This window comes from Sminthopsis crassicaudata, chromosome 4 (assembly GCF_048593235.1).
Source record: "Sminthopsis crassicaudata isolate SCR6 chromosome 4, ASM4859323v1, whole genome shotgun sequence".
Taxonomy (NCBI): Eukaryota; Metazoa; Chordata; class Mammalia; order Dasyuromorphia; family Dasyuridae; genus Sminthopsis; species Sminthopsis crassicaudata.
This window is the reverse complement of record NC_133620.1, coordinates 336195660-336216087: the sequence shown is the minus strand read 5'-3', so window position 1 is coordinate 336216087 and position 20428 is coordinate 336195660. Positions and strand designations below refer to the sequence as shown.

The following is a 20428-nucleotide window of genomic DNA, read 5'->3' as shown; positions in this document are numbered from 1 at the left end:
TGAAGGAGAGAGAAGGAGAGATGAAAAAGGGAGTGGGGAGAGAAAAAAAAGAAATGAGGGGAAAGAAATGAGGAGGAGAAAGACAAATAGACAGATAGATAGACCAACCGACCACAGAAACCCAGAGAGAATATGAACTAGAAGTCCAGTGCTGCAGAGAATCAGGAGCTGCTCCAATCTGCTGATTAATTCAGCCTATTTCCAGTCACGCTGAAGATTCAGAGAGGGAGGAGGCAGCAGCAACAGCAGCAGCGGTAAGAGGGAGGGTGGGAGGCAGAATAGACAGAGAAAGGAGGGAGGAGATTGAGAACAGTAAGGACAAAGTTTGTATAGTATTCTGCTAGATAATCAAGAGCTTGGCCTATTTGTCATATGAAACCACTAGAATTGAGCTATGTCAGGAGAACAGAAGGTGTATGTTCAAAGATAATATGGATAGAGAAAGGAATTAACAAGCATCACAGAAATTGGGGTAAAGAAAAGCATCCCTACAGAAGCTATAGACCATCACTAGCTCCCCAAGGGTTACTTTATGGACCATTTATTCCACTATCTCTGAGGCTTTTGGAAAGGTAAGAAAAAGGATGAGGGTCAAGGTCGCTTGGAGTGACTTCCCTATTGCCATGGTTTCTAATCCTGGGAATGAAGGAAGGAAGAGAGAACAGCAATACAGAATTTTAATAGCTACATACACTGTAATGAGAAAAAGGCATTGAAGTGGGGGAAGGAGGCTTATCTACAACTAGAAGGGATTTGGGCCATGGAAGCTAGAAAATAGAACTTTAGGCCTAGATGAGTCAAGTAACCAATTGAAGCAAGCACTGCCACAAAGAAGGGGAAAGTCATAAGCCTTGCTTTGATGAAAGTTCTTTTACCACTCCACACCTGGATTTGTCCCTTCCCCTCTACTTTCCTTCTGGGGGGTAATCATCATAACTTAAATTTATAGTGTTTTGAATATATAAAGCAGTTCCTCCCTATCCTGTGAGATAGGTAGTACAAGTATTATTATCCTCGTTTTAAATATGAGGAAACTGAATTTTTGAGTGACTTGCCTAGGCACATACAGCTAGGCAGAAGTAGAGACTGTCATTATGCTAAGCAAGTGAAGAGTTATAAAAACAGCTGATGACAAATCCCAAATCCAGAGTGAGACAGGCCTGGAGGGCTATTGTTAGGGTACAGGGAGCTCTCCTGAAGGATAGTCAGACCACTTCACCTCCAAGACACAGACAAGGGCTCTTACTTAGGACTCATATTGAATTAACTAACAGAATTAACAAGTTGTTTCATTAGATTTAGAAGCTTTTTGAGCCCCAGTCTTAAGTAAGTGAACATTCTTGCGGTGCACAAAATACTTAGATATGAATCAAAGAAGCAAGAGGGTAGCCAGAAGAATTGATGAAATGCATTTCCACACATCCATTGCAAAAGTGGTGGACTATGGATATGGGACACTGCATGTACCAAACCAATACAGTTGAATGTGTCTGTTGGTTGGTTTTACAAAACTAACTTGTTTTCCCCACCTCTATTTAAAACCTATGCTATAAGAAATGACTTGCTGGGTGGGAGATAAGAATATATTTAGAAATGAATGTGACAGTAAAAAAAAAAAAAAAAAAAAAAGGCTTAATATTTTGAAAGCAAAAGGAATATGGGGGGAAAAAGAGATGAAAGACCATTAGAATAGATGGTCCCAGCTGCCTTCTTAGTACCTCAGAGAGATATGATAGGAAAAAGAACCTAAAGCATCATGGCTATAACTGCAAAGAGGAGAGAAGCAGAAGAGCGACAGAGAATGAGTCTGAGCATCTTTCTCTAGGGTACTCCCGTTTCCTAGACGACACTATATCATGCCACAGGAGGGAAGAAAGAACCTTGATACAACACAAGCTGGCCTCTCCCCTCCCCCTTTCAAATACAGCTCCAGGTAGGGCCCCAGGCAAACTCATTGGCATAATGGGGACAGAAAGGAGGACCAATTCAATCTAAAGGTGAATGCTGGTGAAGTTCCAACACTCTCAGCCACTCAGAGGACAGAGGGAAGGGCAGAATCAGCTCCTATTCAGATCACTTCTGTTTATACAATCTGGCAGCAGTTTCAGGAGTCAGCCCACAAGAGTCTTGTCTGATATTCCCAAACCACGAAGCCCAACTTCGTCTGCTGCTGAGGCTGACCACATAGTGGTATTACTCATTTAAAGAGACACAGTTGCAGAGATGGCTAGCTAAACCCTCGGTGCTGTGCGATGTTACCTAGGAAGAAAAGCTCACAGGGCCTACTTTGACCAGTGATACTGTATCATGTCATGTATAGCAAGCCATAGCACTCATTTCTCAGCAGTAGAAAATAGAAGCACTAATTCTAAGAGACACGAGTTTGGACAGCCACTGTTATAGGATATATACTGTGGGCTGCAGAAAAGGGAATAGATACAGGGAAACACAGCAAGAGATGTCGAAAAAGTAAGGAGAAAGTCAGGGGTCAAGAAATCAGCCAGTATCAGCCAAGCTGATCTTTAGTTCTGTAGCCAGCAGAAAAACTACCCAGCTACTAATCACAATCAGGCCAGCTTCATGCATTTCCAACACCACAGAGGCTGAAGAAGATTGATTTCCCACTCTGGGCTCAGAAAGTCCAGATCTCTAGCAAATATAAATTATAATTTTCCAGCCAGAATAGGAAGGGAACAGAAAAATTCCATCATCAGCCATTTAAAGTCCAAACTCTTTAGTTTGGTTTTCTACAATTTGGCTATTACCCACCTCTCCAAATGTATTTCTCACTACTTTCCTCCATAAATCTGCTTGAGTCAAGCTGGTTTACTGATTTTTCTTCAAACAGGAGAAAAACAATCCTATTTCAATCAATTTGCTCATACCTCTTTCATTCACCTACCCTCTCATACCCGTGCCCAATCCATATGTATAAATCTGGCCTTTTCTTCAAGACCCAGGTCTTCCAAAAAAATCCCTTTTCTGAATCCTCTGATTTTTTTTCACTCATTTGGCACATGCTACCTGAACAAGTATTGCTAGTCATCTATTTTTATATTTGTTCCCACTTCTCAACTGGATTTGAACGACCCTTTCTCCTGCCCACTGGCAACACAGTGCTTCACACAGAACATACATTTAACAAGCAGCTAATGATACACCCACCCAGGTCTCATCAGCTCAGGAAGGGAAGGAGGAAGACACAAAGGAAACATGAGCAAATAACTTCCCAGAGATGAACCTTCAGACTCTTTTTGGGCTCAGCCAGTGGATTTTTCAGGACTTTGATCCCCATGACAACAGGAAATGGTGTTTCACCATCAGGTCAAACCAGACAACAGTAGTCTCTTCTTATATCAGAGCCATGGATGGGCTAAAGATTTATAGCTATAAGGAATTCTTTCCTAAGATTTTTATAGATGAGATTAATCTCTCAGTCAGCTGAGATAAACTATTGGCATAGCAAATGGGCAGACATATATCCCATTCCCTTCTGACCATGCTTCAGTGTCCAACAGTATCAGCCACGGAATCCAGATAACTAGATGATATCTTAGTTTCCACCTGCCCTTCTGTGGCATAAGCAAGTACCAGACCAACAAGAAAAATTACTGAATGGTTCTGCTTTACTCTCTTTGAAGGAAATTTGCCAGTATGCTTTATCAAGACATAGATGTCCCAGCAATACCACTAATAGGTCTGTATTCCAAAGACAAAAAAAAAAAAAAAAAAAAAAAAAAAAGGAAAAAGCCAGATACATATAATAATAATATTCATAGCAGAAATTGAGGGGATATCCATTAATTGAGGAATAACTGAACAAGTTATTGTATAGGATTGCAATGGAAAACTATTGTGCTATAAGAAAGGATACTTTCAGAAAAACTTATATGAACAAATGCAAAGTGAAGTAAGCAGAAACAGGAGAACATTGTACATAGCAACAACAATATTGTACAATGATTGACTGTGAATGGCTTAGCTATCCTCAGCAATACAATGATCCTAATCAGTTCTGAAAAACTTATGGTAAAAAATACTATCCATTAGAGCAGCTAGGTGGGCAGTAGATAGAGCACCAGCCCTGAAGTCAGGAGGACCTGAGTTCAAATCTGACCTCAGACACTTCACACTTCCTAGCTGTATGACCCTGGGCAAGTCACTTAATGCCAGTTACCTTAGCAAAAAAAAAACCCAAACAAACAAACAAAAGAAAAACCTATCCATTTCTATAGAAAGAACTGATGAAATCTGAACACCAATCAAAGTACACTATTCTTTTACTTTCTTAATTTGTATTTTCTTTCACAGCATGACTAAGGTGGGAATGTTTTACATGGCTATACATATATAACCTATATGAAATTGCTTGCCTTCTCAATGAACAGGGAGAAAAGGGAGGGAGTATTTGGAATTCAAAATTTTTAAAAAACATGCTAAAAACAGTTTTCATGTGTAATTAGAGAAAATAAAATATTAATGAAAACAAAAATAAAAGAATAACAAGATTCAATTAATAAAGCTGTCAACTGATTGGATTTTTTTAAAAAAGAGTGCAGTTCAGAGCAATACCATTGGAAAGGAAATTCCTGATTCTTTTTTTTTTTTAACAGATCCTCCTTCCTGACATAGAAGGATAGGAGAATTCTAATAAGATACAAAGACAGTCTGGTAGTTGCACACAGAGACCACCCAACTCTCAACCATTAGTGTCTGTGGCATAAACAAAATTATTCTAAAGTGAGGAAAAGTTGGAATATTATATTGAAAATCCATGCCACCAGCCAGACTTACTTTTATAACAGAGCCATTAATTGAGTTTGAAAGATGCCCTGTATTCTCCCTATCTTTATATGATTATTCTCTCTAGTCAGGGAGGCCACATGTAATAGTTAACTAAACTCATATGAATCAATTGGAAAGACCCTAGTAAACATCAAAACAATCCAAATTACAACCTTCTGGGTAAGAGCTGTAAGAAGCTGCTCTGTATGCTAATCAGAAACCGCAGTATAGCTTTATGTATTCTGTCCATTAATTCCCCTCATTTGTCTATTTTGTATTCAAAAATTTCCACCTCTCTATCTTCTAACCAACCAAGTAATATTACATGACCTCATCACTGCTCCCCAATACTATCAACAGAGAATAATCATATGAAAAGGCCCCTCTCTATTCCCTACTAATTTAAAATTCAAGTCTCCAAAAGAGTCCTCCAGATAAACAGAAATCAACTTGAAGGACCTAGTGGAGGGGAGGAATCCAACAGAGACAAAGAAATAACCTCAAGGCAATAAAGACCTACCTGGTGTTTCTTCAGGTCCATGGCTCCAAAGTGCAGTAGGCATTCCCAGAAGAATGTGGTAAGGACCCAGCAAGAGGGTCCTCTTTCACATGTACAAGCCCTAGTAGCTACGTCACAGCCACATCACCTGAACAAAAGAGGCAGGGAGAAGGGGAAATCATATATCACAGATTTAGAATCATAATTTTGATGAATTGTGAATTATAAGTAATGAACTTTAAAGTTTTTTAAAACAAACTCTTCTGTTGTTCATTTGAGGAAACTGAGGCAGAGTAAGATTAAATGACTTGGTCAGGATCACACAAAGAGTAGTAAATGACAGAACTTGTTGACTCCTGACCATAAAGCCAACATACTGTCCACTACCCCTGGCTGCTTTCACTGGTACATCCAGCTTGCTGGGGTGGTAGCCAGTAACAAGGTTAACCACTCATGTGTGCTCCCACATACCCGGATGGGAAAAGAGAAGGCAGTGAGACTGACTGTCCCTGCTTAGTATAGTGCCCACATTCCAGGATCTTTCCTAGCAACCTATCTACAAGAAATGGGACTGACATTTCATGGAACAGGGGCTGATATCTGGAAAGGATATGAAAGATCAAGGAAAAGGAGAGGGTGGAATAAAGCTTAAGGGGTGGTCACATGTTTGTTCTGTTGTCATCAGAAGCTGAACACTCAGTAATTTTTATATATTTAGGTTCTGGCCAGCTACTCTCCTCTGAAGCCTCCGTAATAATGCCTTCTATTGGCAGAGAAACATACAACACCACAACATCCTCTTCTCCCAGTTTGGTGCAATTTATCTGCATTCAATAAGGACTTACCAGACACAGGTTAGGGAGCTATAGGATGACCAATGACCCAAAAGCTTTTGCTGACCGATTTGAACACAACCACCTGTCAAAGGAGGTGGATATTATGCCAAAAAGAAGAGTCGTCCCCCCCCACCCTCACTCCTAGATCTCTCTGAGCATCTCTATTCAATCAGGAGCTAACAGCAGGAGGCCACATCAAGATGGGCTTGGCCTAAGTGAACGGTGTGAGGAAATATGGCTTGACACCAAGTACCCTTAGTCTGAAGGGTTTCTGAGAGGTCTGGACTTATCTTTCTTTGCCATTTTTAATCCAACTCATTTTACAGATGAGAAAACAGTGACTTGTCTAGGGTCACATAGATTGTAAGGGTCTGAGATAGAATTTGAACTCAGGTTTTCCTGATTCTAGATTTGATGCTGTCTATCCACTGCACCATCTCAGCTGCCCTAGCCGTCCTATGGCAGAGTGATGAAAAATTAACAGGATGCCCTACCTACATGTTTGCCATGTAGCACACACAGCCCAGGAGACCATGCACTGCAGGGATTTGGAGAACCCTCCTCCTGTCCAAAACCAGCCGTTCTTTCAGTTCATATACCGATTCAATCGCATTCAAGTTTTGGTCTGGTTTTCCTTGTGAAGTCTCCTCGGCAGTACCCATCTGACCAGACCTCAGCTTTTATTTGCTGCTAAGATTAGGCAGCAACAGAACAATGGACTGCACAAAGCCTGTCACTATCTAGATGTCACTGATCACACAGAGTTTTGGAGGGGAGGATGATGTATTATTGTCTTTAGGGATCAACGTGGGTTGAGGATTGAAGGGAGCAGAAAGTCCTCATTTCAATTGTTCCTAGTGTTTGAGATGCCATTACAAAGAATGATACTTCTTAAAATCAGTCTTTCTACAGAAATAGAATGTATATAAGATATTCCTTACCCATCTAATTCCCAACTAGCTCAGAACCTGATGCAGACACTGAGGCAGAGAAAGGAATATTTGTTATTTACAAAGGGGGAAAAGCCCAGATGAACATGCCCCAAGGATACACTGAATGCTAATGGCAAATTCAGAAGGGGACCCAGGAATTCAGACTCAGTGTTTGGACTCTCCTGGGAAAAGCTGCCAATTGGAACAGCTACCTCTGGGGCTTAGCAGCATCAGGGCCTCTTTAAAGAGGGGGCAGCCAAAAAACCTCAGAGGAACTGGCTCACAAAGGAGCTGTCAAGAAACACAAAAGCTCTGTCCTAAGGATCCTAGCAGGGAGGCCTGAGGCTCGGAAGCAGCCAACTCCTTGGAAACTTTCATTCAGATTCCCTGTAGGCCAGCATCAGTGATAGAACAGTCCAGATCCAAGGCCAGCTCTTTTCCAGCTCCACCCCCATTCTCTTCCCACCTCCAAACAATACTCTGAAACCAGAGGTAACCCAAGAGGGCTATGGAGAGAAGAGAAGCAGTGAAATGGCTCTGGGGTGCAGCCATGTTTTTTTTCTTAGGCAGTCCAAAGAAATGGGCTTCTGAGAGGCCAGACCCACTCTTCGACAGAACTATTTTTCACACTCAGTTGGCCTTGAGGTATGTTTTCTGTGCCTAGGGCCACGGTTCCCATATAGTAACCCAGGGTTTTTCAGAGAAGTCATCACAAAGAAGCCAGATGAAGATTGTTTCTGTAACTTCCTTCCACAATTATCCAATGAGGAATCCTAACGGTAATAAAGCATTTATGCTGTCAACTAGGACCACAATAGTACAATAAAGATAAGATAATAACAGAGGATGTTTCTAAGAGATGATGTTCTTCCATCATTTCATACATTAGTCTACTAGACTAGACTCGAACTCAAGAGTTATTTTTAAAAGTTAAGGCTTTAAAGGCTAGTTCCACTCTTGAAGGAGAAACAGTTCTAGGGTATGAGTCCCCAGAGATGGCAGTTGGTACATGGAAAGGTATATAGGATTTATATCATGAGAAAAAAAAATTCAAGAAAAAGGAAAGCATGCAAAGAAGTAAAGACATAGGAATGCCCATGGTACACATAAAGACTATTTTAGAGTGTAAGTTTTCCTTAGGGAGAAGAAAGGAAGGATGAAGAGCCCAAATTATGAATGACCTTAAAAGCCAAGGAGTATGAACTTTATTCTGTAGGCAGAGGGGAATTCTTTTTTTTTTTTTTTTTTTTTTGAGGCTGGGGTTAAGTGACTTGCCCAGGGTCACACAGCTAGGAAGTGTTAAGTGTCTGAGATCACATTTGAACTCGGGTCCTCCTGAATTCAAGGCTGGTACTCTATCCATTGTGCCACCTAACTGCCCTAATGCTCTGATTTTAAGATTAATCTGACAGTGATAGAATCCCCAGTAAGAAGACCAAATAGGAGATTTCTACAGTAGTCCTAACTGGGGGCTGAGTTTTAGACTAATCTGATGATATTTGAAATAGAAAGGAAGAGGGAAAGATTTCAGAAGGCAGGCTACCCAACTCCCTATTCCAGCAAAAACCTAAAAATAGTACAGACCAAATAATGACTAAGAAATTAAATGAAAATCTATAGCAAGTGTCTTCCTCTACTCCAGAATCACTTTTTTTTTAGTCGATCAGAAACTTATAAGCAATAGGAAAGGGGGTCTGCCAGAAAAGCCAGGCCCCAAAACGAGAGAGAGAAGTCTCCCAAAACAACTAATGACTTAAGTAACCAGTAAAGTTCTATAACCAGGAAACAAGAAAATAGAGCTCCATGAGAAAGCTCCAGAGTGGTTGGAAATTCAAAATTCAAAAGGAAACAAGGTTGACCAACACACGCAAAGGCAAAACAGGAGACAACTTGGGATCTAGTACAAAGCTCCATTTCTAAAACTGGCTGAAAATATGAGTAAAAAGAAGATAATAATTACTATAAAGAATTATTACAGGTCCAAATATCCCAAAGGACAACCCAGAAGAGAATAACTCAACAATTGCAAGTAGGGGCTCAAAGAAAAAAATGGATTACATAAGGATAACTTGATCTAAATAAAACAAAAAATAAAAAATGAAATTAAAGCTCAAGAGAAAAATAGAAAGAAAATTAAGTGACTTAGAAGAAAAAGTGGTAAACCTTACCCAAGAAATGGAATCTCTGAAAACCAGAATAGAACAAATAGGAATCAATAACTTCACAAAAACTAAGAAATATTAGCATAAAATTAAAAGATTAAAAAAGAGAAGAAAATGAAAGATGTCTAACATTAAAAACAAGGACCTAGGAAACAGGTTATGGAAAATCATTAGGAATCACTTAAAATGTCTGAAAACAACTTTTTTTTAAAAGCTAACATAATTTTTCAATAAATCATATATGAAGATTGCCCAGATGTATTTGAACCTAGAACCAAAAGGCAAAAGAAAGATATAGAAAAAATCCTCTAATCATCCTTCCCTAAAAAGAGCCCTCAGAGAGAAAGTTTCCAAAATGCCACAGGCAAAATCCAAAACTCCCACATCAAAGAAAAAAAAGAAATACTACAAGCATTCGGAAAAGAGGGGTTCAAGAACCAAGTGACTAGTCAAGGTCATACAAGGTTTTTCTGGAAGCTTCTACTAAAAACCTGAGATCTTGTAATACAAAATAACAAAAGATAAAAGAATAGGCCCAGTACCAGGAATAATTTGCCCTAAGAAGCTGAATTATAATCCTACTGAGGGAAAATGGATCTTTAATGAAGCACAAATCTTTCTAAGCACTTCTAATGAAAAAGCCAAACTGAACAGGAACTCTGAAATACAAACACAGGAGTCAAGAGAGACTTAGGAAGGTGAATTTAGATCTGCAATTGGAAGAGATTATATAATAATGAAAGACTAACATTCCCAAAAAAAAAAAAAAAGAGAAATTAATATCCATTCAGAATATCTTCAAAGGGTGCTGAGAAATTAAGTAAAACAAAGGACCTGTGGGTGGATTGGAGGAGGAGTTTTAAAGTGGGATGAGGGGAAAATATTAGTGTAAAAAAGAGGAAAGGGATGGAACTTACTCTGTTTCTCATCAAGTAAACTTAGAGGAAGTGGTGGAGGAATCAGATGGATCTTATTCTTACATGACTTGAAGAAAAAGAACATACATTCACTTACACAAATACACACAGAATTAGGTATAGAAATACATTAAACTAAACAGAAAAAAAAGGGGGGGTGGTATGTAGAGAGATTAAGAGAAAAGACATCACCAGGGAGAGAAAGCAAAATAAATTTTAGCTTTGAATACCAAAAAATGAGGTGGGTGGGGTGGGGATGAATAAGGAAAACTGGAAAATTGCAGAGCAAATTTTGGTATCTGACTAATGAAATTATTAATGAAAACTAGGGAATGAGGAAAGAGATGATTTATGAGAATCATGGGAAGACTTGAACAAAATTGATGCATGGGGAAATAAGTAGAACAAGTATAAAATTTATCCAATAATAACATTGTAAAGGAAAACAATTTTGAAAAGTTCAAGAACTTAGATCCCCAGAAAACCCACAATAAAATAGGTTTTACCTGTCTTTGGACAGAGGTGGTAGGGTTAAGCTGCAGAAGAAGACACATTTTAAGACATGGCCAGGGTACAGATTTGTTTTTCTTGACTAAGTTTATTTATTATAAAAGCAGTTTTTCCTTTCTTTTTGTTTTTAAAGGAGAGACAATTTGGAGGGAAGAATAATAGTAATCCCCACCCCAAAAATAGGCAAGAAAAAGGAAAAATATTAATTTTTAAAATGCACATACAATAGAAGGAAGTTCAGAAGAAAGCATAAACAAGCAGGAGAGCTGTAAGACAAATTTGCTGAATTTATCCATATATATACTTTTTTAAAAGTATATGATACTATGATTCTATTATATGATCTAAGTATATGATACTATGATATGATTCTATGGAATAGATTCATTATTTCATATACAATCCTCTCACATTCTACATTGTACCATCTGTTAAAATCAGAATTTCTTAAGGGTCATGAAAAACATGAAAGGAAGGGGGAGATGTTTCCTGTGGCTGCATATAACAACGGGATCATATGTTAGTCCTTCTGAAAGCAATCTAATGGAACAGGCAGCTAAAAGGCTTCCCAAGAGATGTTTAGGGTAAAAAGGAGTTGAATGATCCAGTTTTTAAAATTCCTTTTAACAAAATCTCAGAGTGGGTACCATAGATAGTCAGGAGACCTTGCATCAAATCAGAACACAGGCAGCTTCCAGTTCTGATTTAGCCAGAGCCTTCTCTCTCTGTTACTTGGCAACAAATCCCTTGACCTTAGGGGTCAGGGCCTCAACAGCAAAATCTTTTTAAAGCATTGCAGTTGGTGGAAAAACCATAAAATTTGGAGCCCTAAGTCCTGGGTTCAAGACTCAGCTCCAATATTTAACATCTGTGACCAAGACATTCCATCTTTCTGAAACTAATTTTCCTCAAAATGGATATAATATTTAGATTTCTGTTTTAAAAAATTATTTCTAAATGTGATATAGTATAATAATTGTATGACTTTCCATTATCTCTCTAGTACTTATTCTTCCCCTTTTCAACATCCTTCTTCCTACTCAGGAAGGCTGATACCATTAACTCCACTTATAGAAGACAGTGAATTTAAGAACTACGCCATTTGGCTCCTGCAGCAGCCTCCTCCACTTGACTGATTGATCCAAGGGTAGTTCACCTTGAACAGACATCTGCACCCTGAGTAAAAACTCAAAAGTGACCTTTACCCTTGTCATGCCAGGCAACTGGTGCTATTTACTACTGTTCTCAGCAGTCCTAATAAAAGCCAGTTTACCTTTAGAGGGCACTGCTGGCCAAAAAAAAAAAAAAAAAAAAAACCCTCCACCATGGCTTCATTTTGAGGAAAAACACATTTCTGCTTCAATTACAGCTTATCCTGCTTAATGGAAAGATGACTGGCTGCTTTTGCCTGCTATTGTCCACCCGCAACAAGAGTTGTAAAGCTGGAAGCAAAATATGCCCCTGGCAACCGCCTCATTCTTCCAGGGTACACTGCTGGACTCAAAATACTAGGTTAAATAAAGCCTCCGATTTGCAGAACCTTTACTTTAGTGTTCCCTTTTTTCCCCACACAAATTCTTTCCTAAGTCAGCCTCTCTGGAGGGGACAGTGGGGGAAATGCAGAATGCCTCTTTTACTCATCATTAGCTAGGCAGGAGTTAAGCTTTCCAGAAGAATGATTCTCAGCACCCAGGGCTGGCACTCCTCAGCAACTGCTCAAAATAGAAATGTAAAGTGCTTTCTTCTTTGTCTCCTCCTATTGCTTGACCCTTGTTCTCTGGATCTGTATTCTCCCTTTACCCAAGTCCTCACAATGAAGGACAGACTCAAACTCCATCAGTTCTTATTTATTCAAGGGTTGTAAGAGAATATGACATGGGGACCACTTTACCCCTCATTAACACCTCTCAGTTTTCCTGCTCCTAGTTTTGGTAGAAGATTTAATGGGAAAATGAAAGTAGTCTAAATATATAGTAGTCTCAATGTGATTTTTGGATTTGAGGTTCAAATACTGCCTCTTGACATATCCTGACTATGTGGATGGCTATGGACAAATGACTTAACCTCTTAGTGTCTCCAGACAACTAAAACAATGAATTTCAAGTAGAAAGGGTTTCTTCATTGGGTGTTCCCCACAACACTAAAATCCTGAGCCAGAGATGCAGACTGCAAAAAAAGTACTCTCTCCATAAAGTAATATAATTCATTGCTAGAAGAAACACTGGGAATCATTGAGTTCAATAGTATCAACTGAGGCCAACTAAATAGTACATAAGATGCCAAAATGTTTGTGGCAGCTCTTTTCGTTGTGGCCAGAAACTGGAAGATGAATGGATGTCCATCAATTGGAGAATGGTTGGGTAAATTATGGTATATGAAGGTTATGGAATATTATTGCTCTGTAAGAAATGACCAGCAGGAGGAATACCGAGAGGCTTGGAGAGACTTACATCAACTGATGCTGAGTGAAATGAGCAGAACCAGAAGATCGCTGTACACTTCAATGCTGTATGAAGATGTATTCTGATGGAAGTGGATATCTTCAACATAGAGAAGAGCTAATCCAATTCCAATTGATCAATGATGGACAGAAACAACTACACCCAGAGAAGGAACACTGGGAAGTGACTGTAAACTGTTAGAACTACCGTCTATCTACCTAGGTTACTTATACCTTCGGAATCTAATACTTAATGTGTAACAAGAAAATGGTACTTACACACATATATTGTATCTAGGTTATATTGTAACACATGTAAAATATATGGGATTGCCTGTCATCAAGGGGAGGGAGTAGAGGGAGGGAGGGGATAATTTGGAAAAATGAATACAAGGGATAATGTTATAAAAAAAAATTACTCATGTATATATAATGTCAAAAAAATTTATAAATAAAATTTTAAAAATAAATAAATAAATATTACATAAGGACCTTTGCAGGCCACATGTTGACTTAGTTTTTAAATGTAATATTTATTATTTTTTATTAATTTTGTTAAATATTTCTCAACTACATTTTTAACCTGATTTGGCCTTTACCTGGGAGTGTTGTCCCACATATGGCCATGGATCATCTTTCATTTAGTCCCATCCCTTCATTTTATAAGTGAGAAGACAGACCCAGATAAATGAAATAATGTCAGATTTGTTCAGTGTTCACTGATAAAAATGGGCAGAAGCAGGATTCATACTCTCTTATTCAGAGGATATCCTCTCCATAATCAAGTATTAACCATAAAATGTAGGTGACAGGTACTGCAGGAGACAGGAAAACCTGAATTCAAATCTCCCTTCAGATAATTGCTAGCTATATGACTTTCAGCAAGCTCATTTCTCTGATTAACTCAGAGATTTTCATTTATTCACAAAGAAGAATAAAACTTTTTAACACTTCACAGATTAGTATGATAATCAGATAAACAGATATTATCTTAAAAACCTTAGCATGATCCATAAAATATCAGGCATTATTATTTCAATAGAATAGCATGGTATATGAGAGGATCAACATATTCCTACCTCTGCAATATCTCTTAAATTAATAAACAAGCACTTATTAAAAACCTACTGTTTATAGGGCACTAAGTCAAGTACCAAGGTTACAAAAACAAAAAATGAAACAATCTCAGCTCTCAAGGTATATCACATGTATAAGTTTAAATAATAAATACAAAATCGATATACACAGTAACTGAATACAAGGTAGATAGGGAGGGAAGTCACCAGGAAGTGGGAGAATCAGGAAGGCATACCATCTCTTTCTACTTATATAGAGCCAATACCCTCATTTAGATCCTCATGACCTCTAATGGGACCTGTATCAAGCTTAATTGATCTCTCTATCTCTAATATATCCACATTCCAATTAATCTTCCACCCTGCTGTTCTAAGGTGCAGACCTGGCTATGTCACTACACTATCCAATAAACTCCAATGGACTTTAGAATTAAATTCCTTTAAAATCAAATATGAATTCCTCTTTTTGGCATTTAAAGCACTCTACAATCTGGCCCCCACCTACCTTTTAAACCTTACTACTCATTACTCTCCTTCAAGTGCTGTACTGTTACCCAAACTGGCCTTCTTTTTGTTCCCCATACATGAACTTCTCCACACAGGGGACTGTCTGTCCCCTCCACTAACTGGCACATGTTCCTTCCTTCCCTTTCCATCCGTCCCACCCCCACAGCTGCTAGTGGCTCCCCTTCAAAAAAAAAAAAATAACCTTGTAATTATTTTGTTACATACAAAGAATCCTCTGAAGTGGCCATATATATTCGAACTCACACTATTCAAAATTATAATTATGCAAACTATGGTAATTGGCTCCAACCCAATGGAAATATGGAGGGACAACTTTAGGGGATTCATCCTTTGTACTCATCAGGACCTAGTTATGCATATACATCTAGTACACACACACGTACACACACACACACACACACACACACACACACACAGTGTGTATTCATATTAACTTTTATTATCCTCTACTGTCATCCATCAAATGGTCATGAAACAGCCATGATGGCAAGTAGGACAAGAACCAATAGATTGTAAATGTGGTCTCTCTGAAAGAATGTAAGCTCTATGTGGACAAGGTCTATTGCAAAAGTGAAACAGATATTTTAGCATTTTACAAATGAAAGTGAAGTACAGATATATAGACTTCTCAGGCATTTTATGTGAACTCCAGAAGAAAATTCAAAAATATCTTTGTATAGTGCTGTGGCATATAATAGGTGCTTAATAAATGCTGGTTTATTGGCTAGGCTCATGTCCTGATTCTGACACATACTATAGACAATTCTCACTTTATGTAAATTCACAACCTAAAAATTCAATTTTACATAAATCATTCTGAAAGGATTAAAATTTCTTTAAAATTACAAAAAATAACACAAAATTTCCTAATACAAAGCAGATGCTATGCTGCAACATGATAAAATACTGTACAAATCAGGCAGCAAAAATGGTGGGAAACTAAGAAGCATCTTTTAAATCAATTCCCAAGTGAGTGATACTGTGATACTGTGCTTTCCCCAATAGTACTATCCTTATATTTTCACCATGGCTGGTGGCAAATGTGCTCTTAAGGGGAAAAGCAAACTATCTCATAAGCATAAGTCAACAGACTTGGAAACAAAAATTATTAGAAAATATGAAAGAGGACAAAAATTGTCATTGATAGCACATGAACTTAGTCTTATGGCAGTGAATATGAACATCATAGTGAAAAATGCTGCCTGGATAATGGAGCAGGCAAAAGACAGTGCTTGCATGAAATCTCTTTATCAAAACAGAGAGAATGTTCTATTCTAGAAATGGAGAATATTAACTATGTGGATAGAAGATCAGACTGGGAAGAATATTCCTTTAAGCTTACTGACAATTTAAGCCAAGTCTCAAAGCCTCTTTGAAGATCTAAAGAAAAAGTACCCTGAAAGAACACAGGCATTTACAGCAAGCAGTATGATTTTAAAATGGCATAATTTAAAAACCATGCAGGATTTTATAAGGTACAAGTGTCATGAGAAGCTGCTGCTGAAGAAATTGAAGCGGCAGAGACATTCCCAGAGTTCCTACAAAAAATAATAGATTAAGGTCCTTACTCTCAGTCAATTTTATCAAAGAATGCTATTTTGAATCTACATTTTGAGGGAGGGAAAAAAACTATACTGGAGCACAAAGCTTCTGCTTGGTGGGAATGCATGTAGAACTTGCAAATTAAATCCTATTCCTATGCACTACTCAGAAAATCTCAGAGCATTGAAAGAACAAGGCTATACCACCTTTGCATTATTTCACTAACTCTAAGATAATGCCATCTTTAAAGATCTTATTTTAGATAATGCCCAGGTCACCCCTGCCTAGCTGGATAATTTTAATGAAAATGTAAATACTACCTCAATATACCACCTATGGATCAGGGAGTGATTGCCACATACTACATTTGCCCAAGCAGTTGCAGCTTTGGATAGAAATAAGAAATTGACATTGAGAGGTTTCTGGAAGTCCTAATATTTATAATGCAATCTGGAATATTGCTAAGGCATGAAAAGATGTGACAGATACATGTATGAAGAGAGTTTGGAAAAAATTACGCCCACAGTTCATTCCCTAGCTTCATGGATTTGACAAAGATGAAAAATTTGAAGAAGTGAGTAACAAAATTCTAAAATTAGCACAAAAACTGGAGCTAGAAGTGGATGAGAATGACAGGACTGTAGAATGTAGAACTGAGTAAAACTCTAGCTGCAAAGACTGTAGAAGAAAAAGGGAAGCTTAGGAACCGGAGACTGAAACAAAAAAGGTCCACAATAAAACAGTTGGCAGTAGCATTTCATCATTTCAGTGAATTTTTTCCTTGTATTGAAAGCTGGAGACAAATACATCAAGATATTTTAAAGTTTAAATACCAGTTGAAGAAAATATTACTCGATATTATCAGATATAGAAGGGAAAAAAAAGAACCACTGTCCCAAACAGCTTTCTATAGTTTAAAAAAAAAAAAAAAAAAAAAGTTGCTCAACCAACTATTAGTGAGAAAAGCTGAGTCCATTAAAGACAGACAAAATTGCCAGAATAAATGGAATTAATCTTTTTTTTTTAATTGGTCAAGCTACTGTGTTTCTATCATAAGGGCTCTGAAAACTATCCATTCTTGCTAAAAATCGCAATATAGACCTATCATATTATAGAAATTACTAAAGAACAATTATGAATTACTTAGAAGATCCTTAAAAACCACAAACTCTTTGAGAATCATTGTTCTAATGAAAAAATCCAAACATTTGGGTTCTCTTCTAGATCAAATGCTAGAATCTCTGTTTTCCTAAGAGTATCTGAGGGATACCTTCAATTTAGATCTTTAAAACTGAATTTCCACAATAAAGGTATATAAGAACTGCCAGATAATCATTTTCTCATCAGGATAGAGAGATACCTACAGGGAAGGAAAATAAGTGTAGTGTTTTTTTCTCTTCTGGAGAAGTCACATGCTAACTAGAGGAGATTGACAAGATCAATAAAAAGTATGGGGTAGTTAAGGCTGAATGAACGAGGCAAAGCAGTGCAAAGGGTGCTGGATTTGGAGTAAAGTCTCTGCTCTCTTAGGTGGTGACTGTACAGTGCTTTGCGAACTACAGAGAGCTATACAAATACAGCTGTTATTGACTACTTGTGTGATAATTGTGTGACTCCAGGCACATTAAAAAAAAGCACTCTGAGCTTCAGTATCCTCATCAAAATAGCAGAGAGGGACTAGATGCTGCTAGAGGTCTTCCAGCTCTGCATCTAGAATGAGTAAGAAACATTTTCTCCTACTCTTTGCCCTGGGAGTGGCCCTGGGAATGACTGAACTGCAGAATTGCTCAAGTAGACTAACAACTGGATCCTTAGGATATTGTGGGGTAAAAATGGATGACCCATACATATTTGAACTATATAAAACAGTTTAAAAAAAAAAAAAAAAAAAAGAACTTTTGGTTTTACTGGATGGGAACTACTGTGTCCATTGTTGTCTACGGAGAAGGTAGGAGTTACTGTTACCCCTGAATGGTTAGTCTGGTTGTTGCCCTTATCCCTATGTTAGAGTCCATGTGCAGCGTGTCCTCTGGCTGACCAGGCCAGTCCCAGCTTGGAGGGCCCTTCCCCAGGCTGGGGACAAACAGTCCCTAGGAACATTTGGGGAGGATTCTCCAACTTTGCACATTTCGCATTTCTTCTGAGACAATGCAATCTGCAGAGACCGAGGACATCATTACTCCTACCTGCTCAGCCAAGACAGTATGAGGAACTTTCTCGTTCCTTCTCCAGGTTCCCTAACACCGAGGCTACAAAAGCCTTCCCCTGAGATGACCCACCTCCGATTTAGCTAGTGTATGGTTTGTATTGTTGTCTGCATGTCTGTGAGCTACTTGAAGGTAGGGATTTTTTTTTTTGGGGGGGGAGCTTTCTTTGTATCTGCAAAGCTTAGTATAGGGCCCTCACGGGGGGAGTCAGCTCTTAATAAATGAATGGTCACTGACTGAACTTCGGGACTGTTTATGAGAGAGGTTCTCTGGTTGCTCCCAGGAAAACAAAGCAGGTGTAGGAGCTTGTGGGGGTGGGGCCGGGCTAGAGCTGAAGTTCTGCTCCCGGGAAACAGCTGAGCGGAGGGAGGCGGGAGAGGCCAGAGGAGAAGGGGCTGAGATGTGGCTTGGCCTTGGGACTCCCCCAGGGACTATAAATATATAGATTACAACATCAGAGCTGAAAAGCTCAGGGTCAAAGCCCAAGCATGGCAAACCTGAGGCCTGGGCCAGGGATCCGCGTGGGGGCTGGGGGGAGGAGGCTTCCTGGACAGCTGGACCCCACCAGAAGGGAAGCCTGGGGCAGGGGCCCTAAGGGAGGGGGATAATTAAGAAGAGAGGCCGTGACGAGCCCTTCCATTCATTCCAGATCTCCCCCGGGACGACCTCCAGGAGCCACTTTCTCAAGTGCAGACCCCAGACTCCCCTGGTCTTGGCCAGGAAGCCAGAGGAGGAGGGAGGTAGAGAGGGGTCTACCTGAACCAGACTGCTCCTCCCCACGGGCCGGTCCCGGGCCTTCTCGTACTTACCAGGCCCTCGGGGGTCCTGTCTTCCTCTCGCCAGAGTCCTCGTCCCTCCCTCCCTCCCCTGTCCCCCCCCACTTCACTTCACCTCCCCTCCACCAAGGGCTGCCGCCATCTACGTTCCTGGCAACACTAAAAGGGAAACTCTTCCTCCTCCCCTTCCCGATTACGGAGATGCCGGGGGACCGGGAAGCGTTCCCTGATTCTATTGGTCAAGGGCGAGTGTGGCGGCAGTTTCTCAAGATCTTATTGGTTCTGGGGTAAAAAGGGCTGAAGTTACATCCGCCCTTCGAGGCCGGGGTGGGGACAGACCTCTGGGTATGAAGTGACACCTGAGGGAGAAAGGGAGGGAGAGAAGGAGGGAGAGAGAGAGAAAGAAAAGAGCCCTCCCGGCTCCGGACTGGCTCCCTGCCCACGCCTGGGCGCGGGGGGCCGGGCACTGGAGCTGCTTAGCCCCAGGGTCGAAAAGGACAACCTGCGCCTCTTTTCTGCCCCACCCCCGGAGAGAAACAGTCGTTTCCTTGCACCGAGAAACCTCACACGGCAATCCATTTCTTAGCACTTCCCCTTCCCTGCACCCTATTATCTGTTCACTGGAGCCAACGTCCATTGTGCCCGGTTCAGCTCTGAAGAATGTTCTAGGTCCGGTCCTGGAGATGCAGCCGTGTAAAGCTCTGCTCTCGGAAATGCCAAAAACCCACTCGTACCTGCCTTGGGAGAGCTTCCATTTTCCGAGAGGATGCAAACTATGTGTCCATACGTTAAATGCTATTGCGGCGAATGCACCAACAATGGGGGAGGGGAGGGACAACCAAGAAAGTACCATCGGAAGTGACATAGGAGCCGAACTCAGGGCCCTGCAGGGACATGGAATGCTGTTCGGAATGTGGCAGAGCTCTTTCCCAAATTTTTCCTCTCACCTGCTAGCACCTCCCAAGTTCTGTCTTCCTGCCTGTGATAACCGGAAGCTGGGACCCCAGAACCAGCACAGTCCATCCCTCCTCCCCCAGACATTTCCTGGAATGGATGGATAAGCGTTTGGGGCCTACTGTGTGTGAGGCCTTCTGCTAGGCGGATGCACCCGAACAAACCTGACAGAAAGTACCCGCCCTCGGCGCCGAAAGGAGGGAGTAGGGGGAGGGCTCGGGGCTGGAGAGTCAGAGGACTAGGAGTGAGACCATAAAACGGATG

At 40.0% G+C, this 20428-nt stretch overlaps 1 protein-coding gene across 8 annotated transcripts in view; it reads right to left on the bottom strand.

Annotated features, from left to right (window-relative positions):
* Positions 1 to 20031, bottom strand: part of TMEM94 (transmembrane protein 94) — a 47115-nt gene extending 27084 nt beyond the window's left edge. For 6 of the 8 annotated variants that reach the window (XM_074260743.1, XM_074260746.1, XM_074260750.1 and 3 more), the window contains exons 1-2: positions 19244 to 19353; positions 5306 to 5432 (exon numbers count right to left, since the gene is read on the bottom strand). In XM_074260743.1, coding sequence (XP_074116844.1) covers positions 5306 to 5326 — 21 coding nt within the window. In that variant the 5' untranslated portion in view covers positions 5327 to 5432; positions 19244 to 19353. Of the gene's footprint in view, positions 1 to 5305; positions 5433 to 6129; positions 6194 to 19243; positions 19354 to 19944 lie in introns of those variants that run through there. The other 2 variants (XM_074260744.1, XM_074260745.1) reach the window with 2 other exon arrangements.
* Positions 20032 to 20428: the final 397 nt, after the last annotated feature.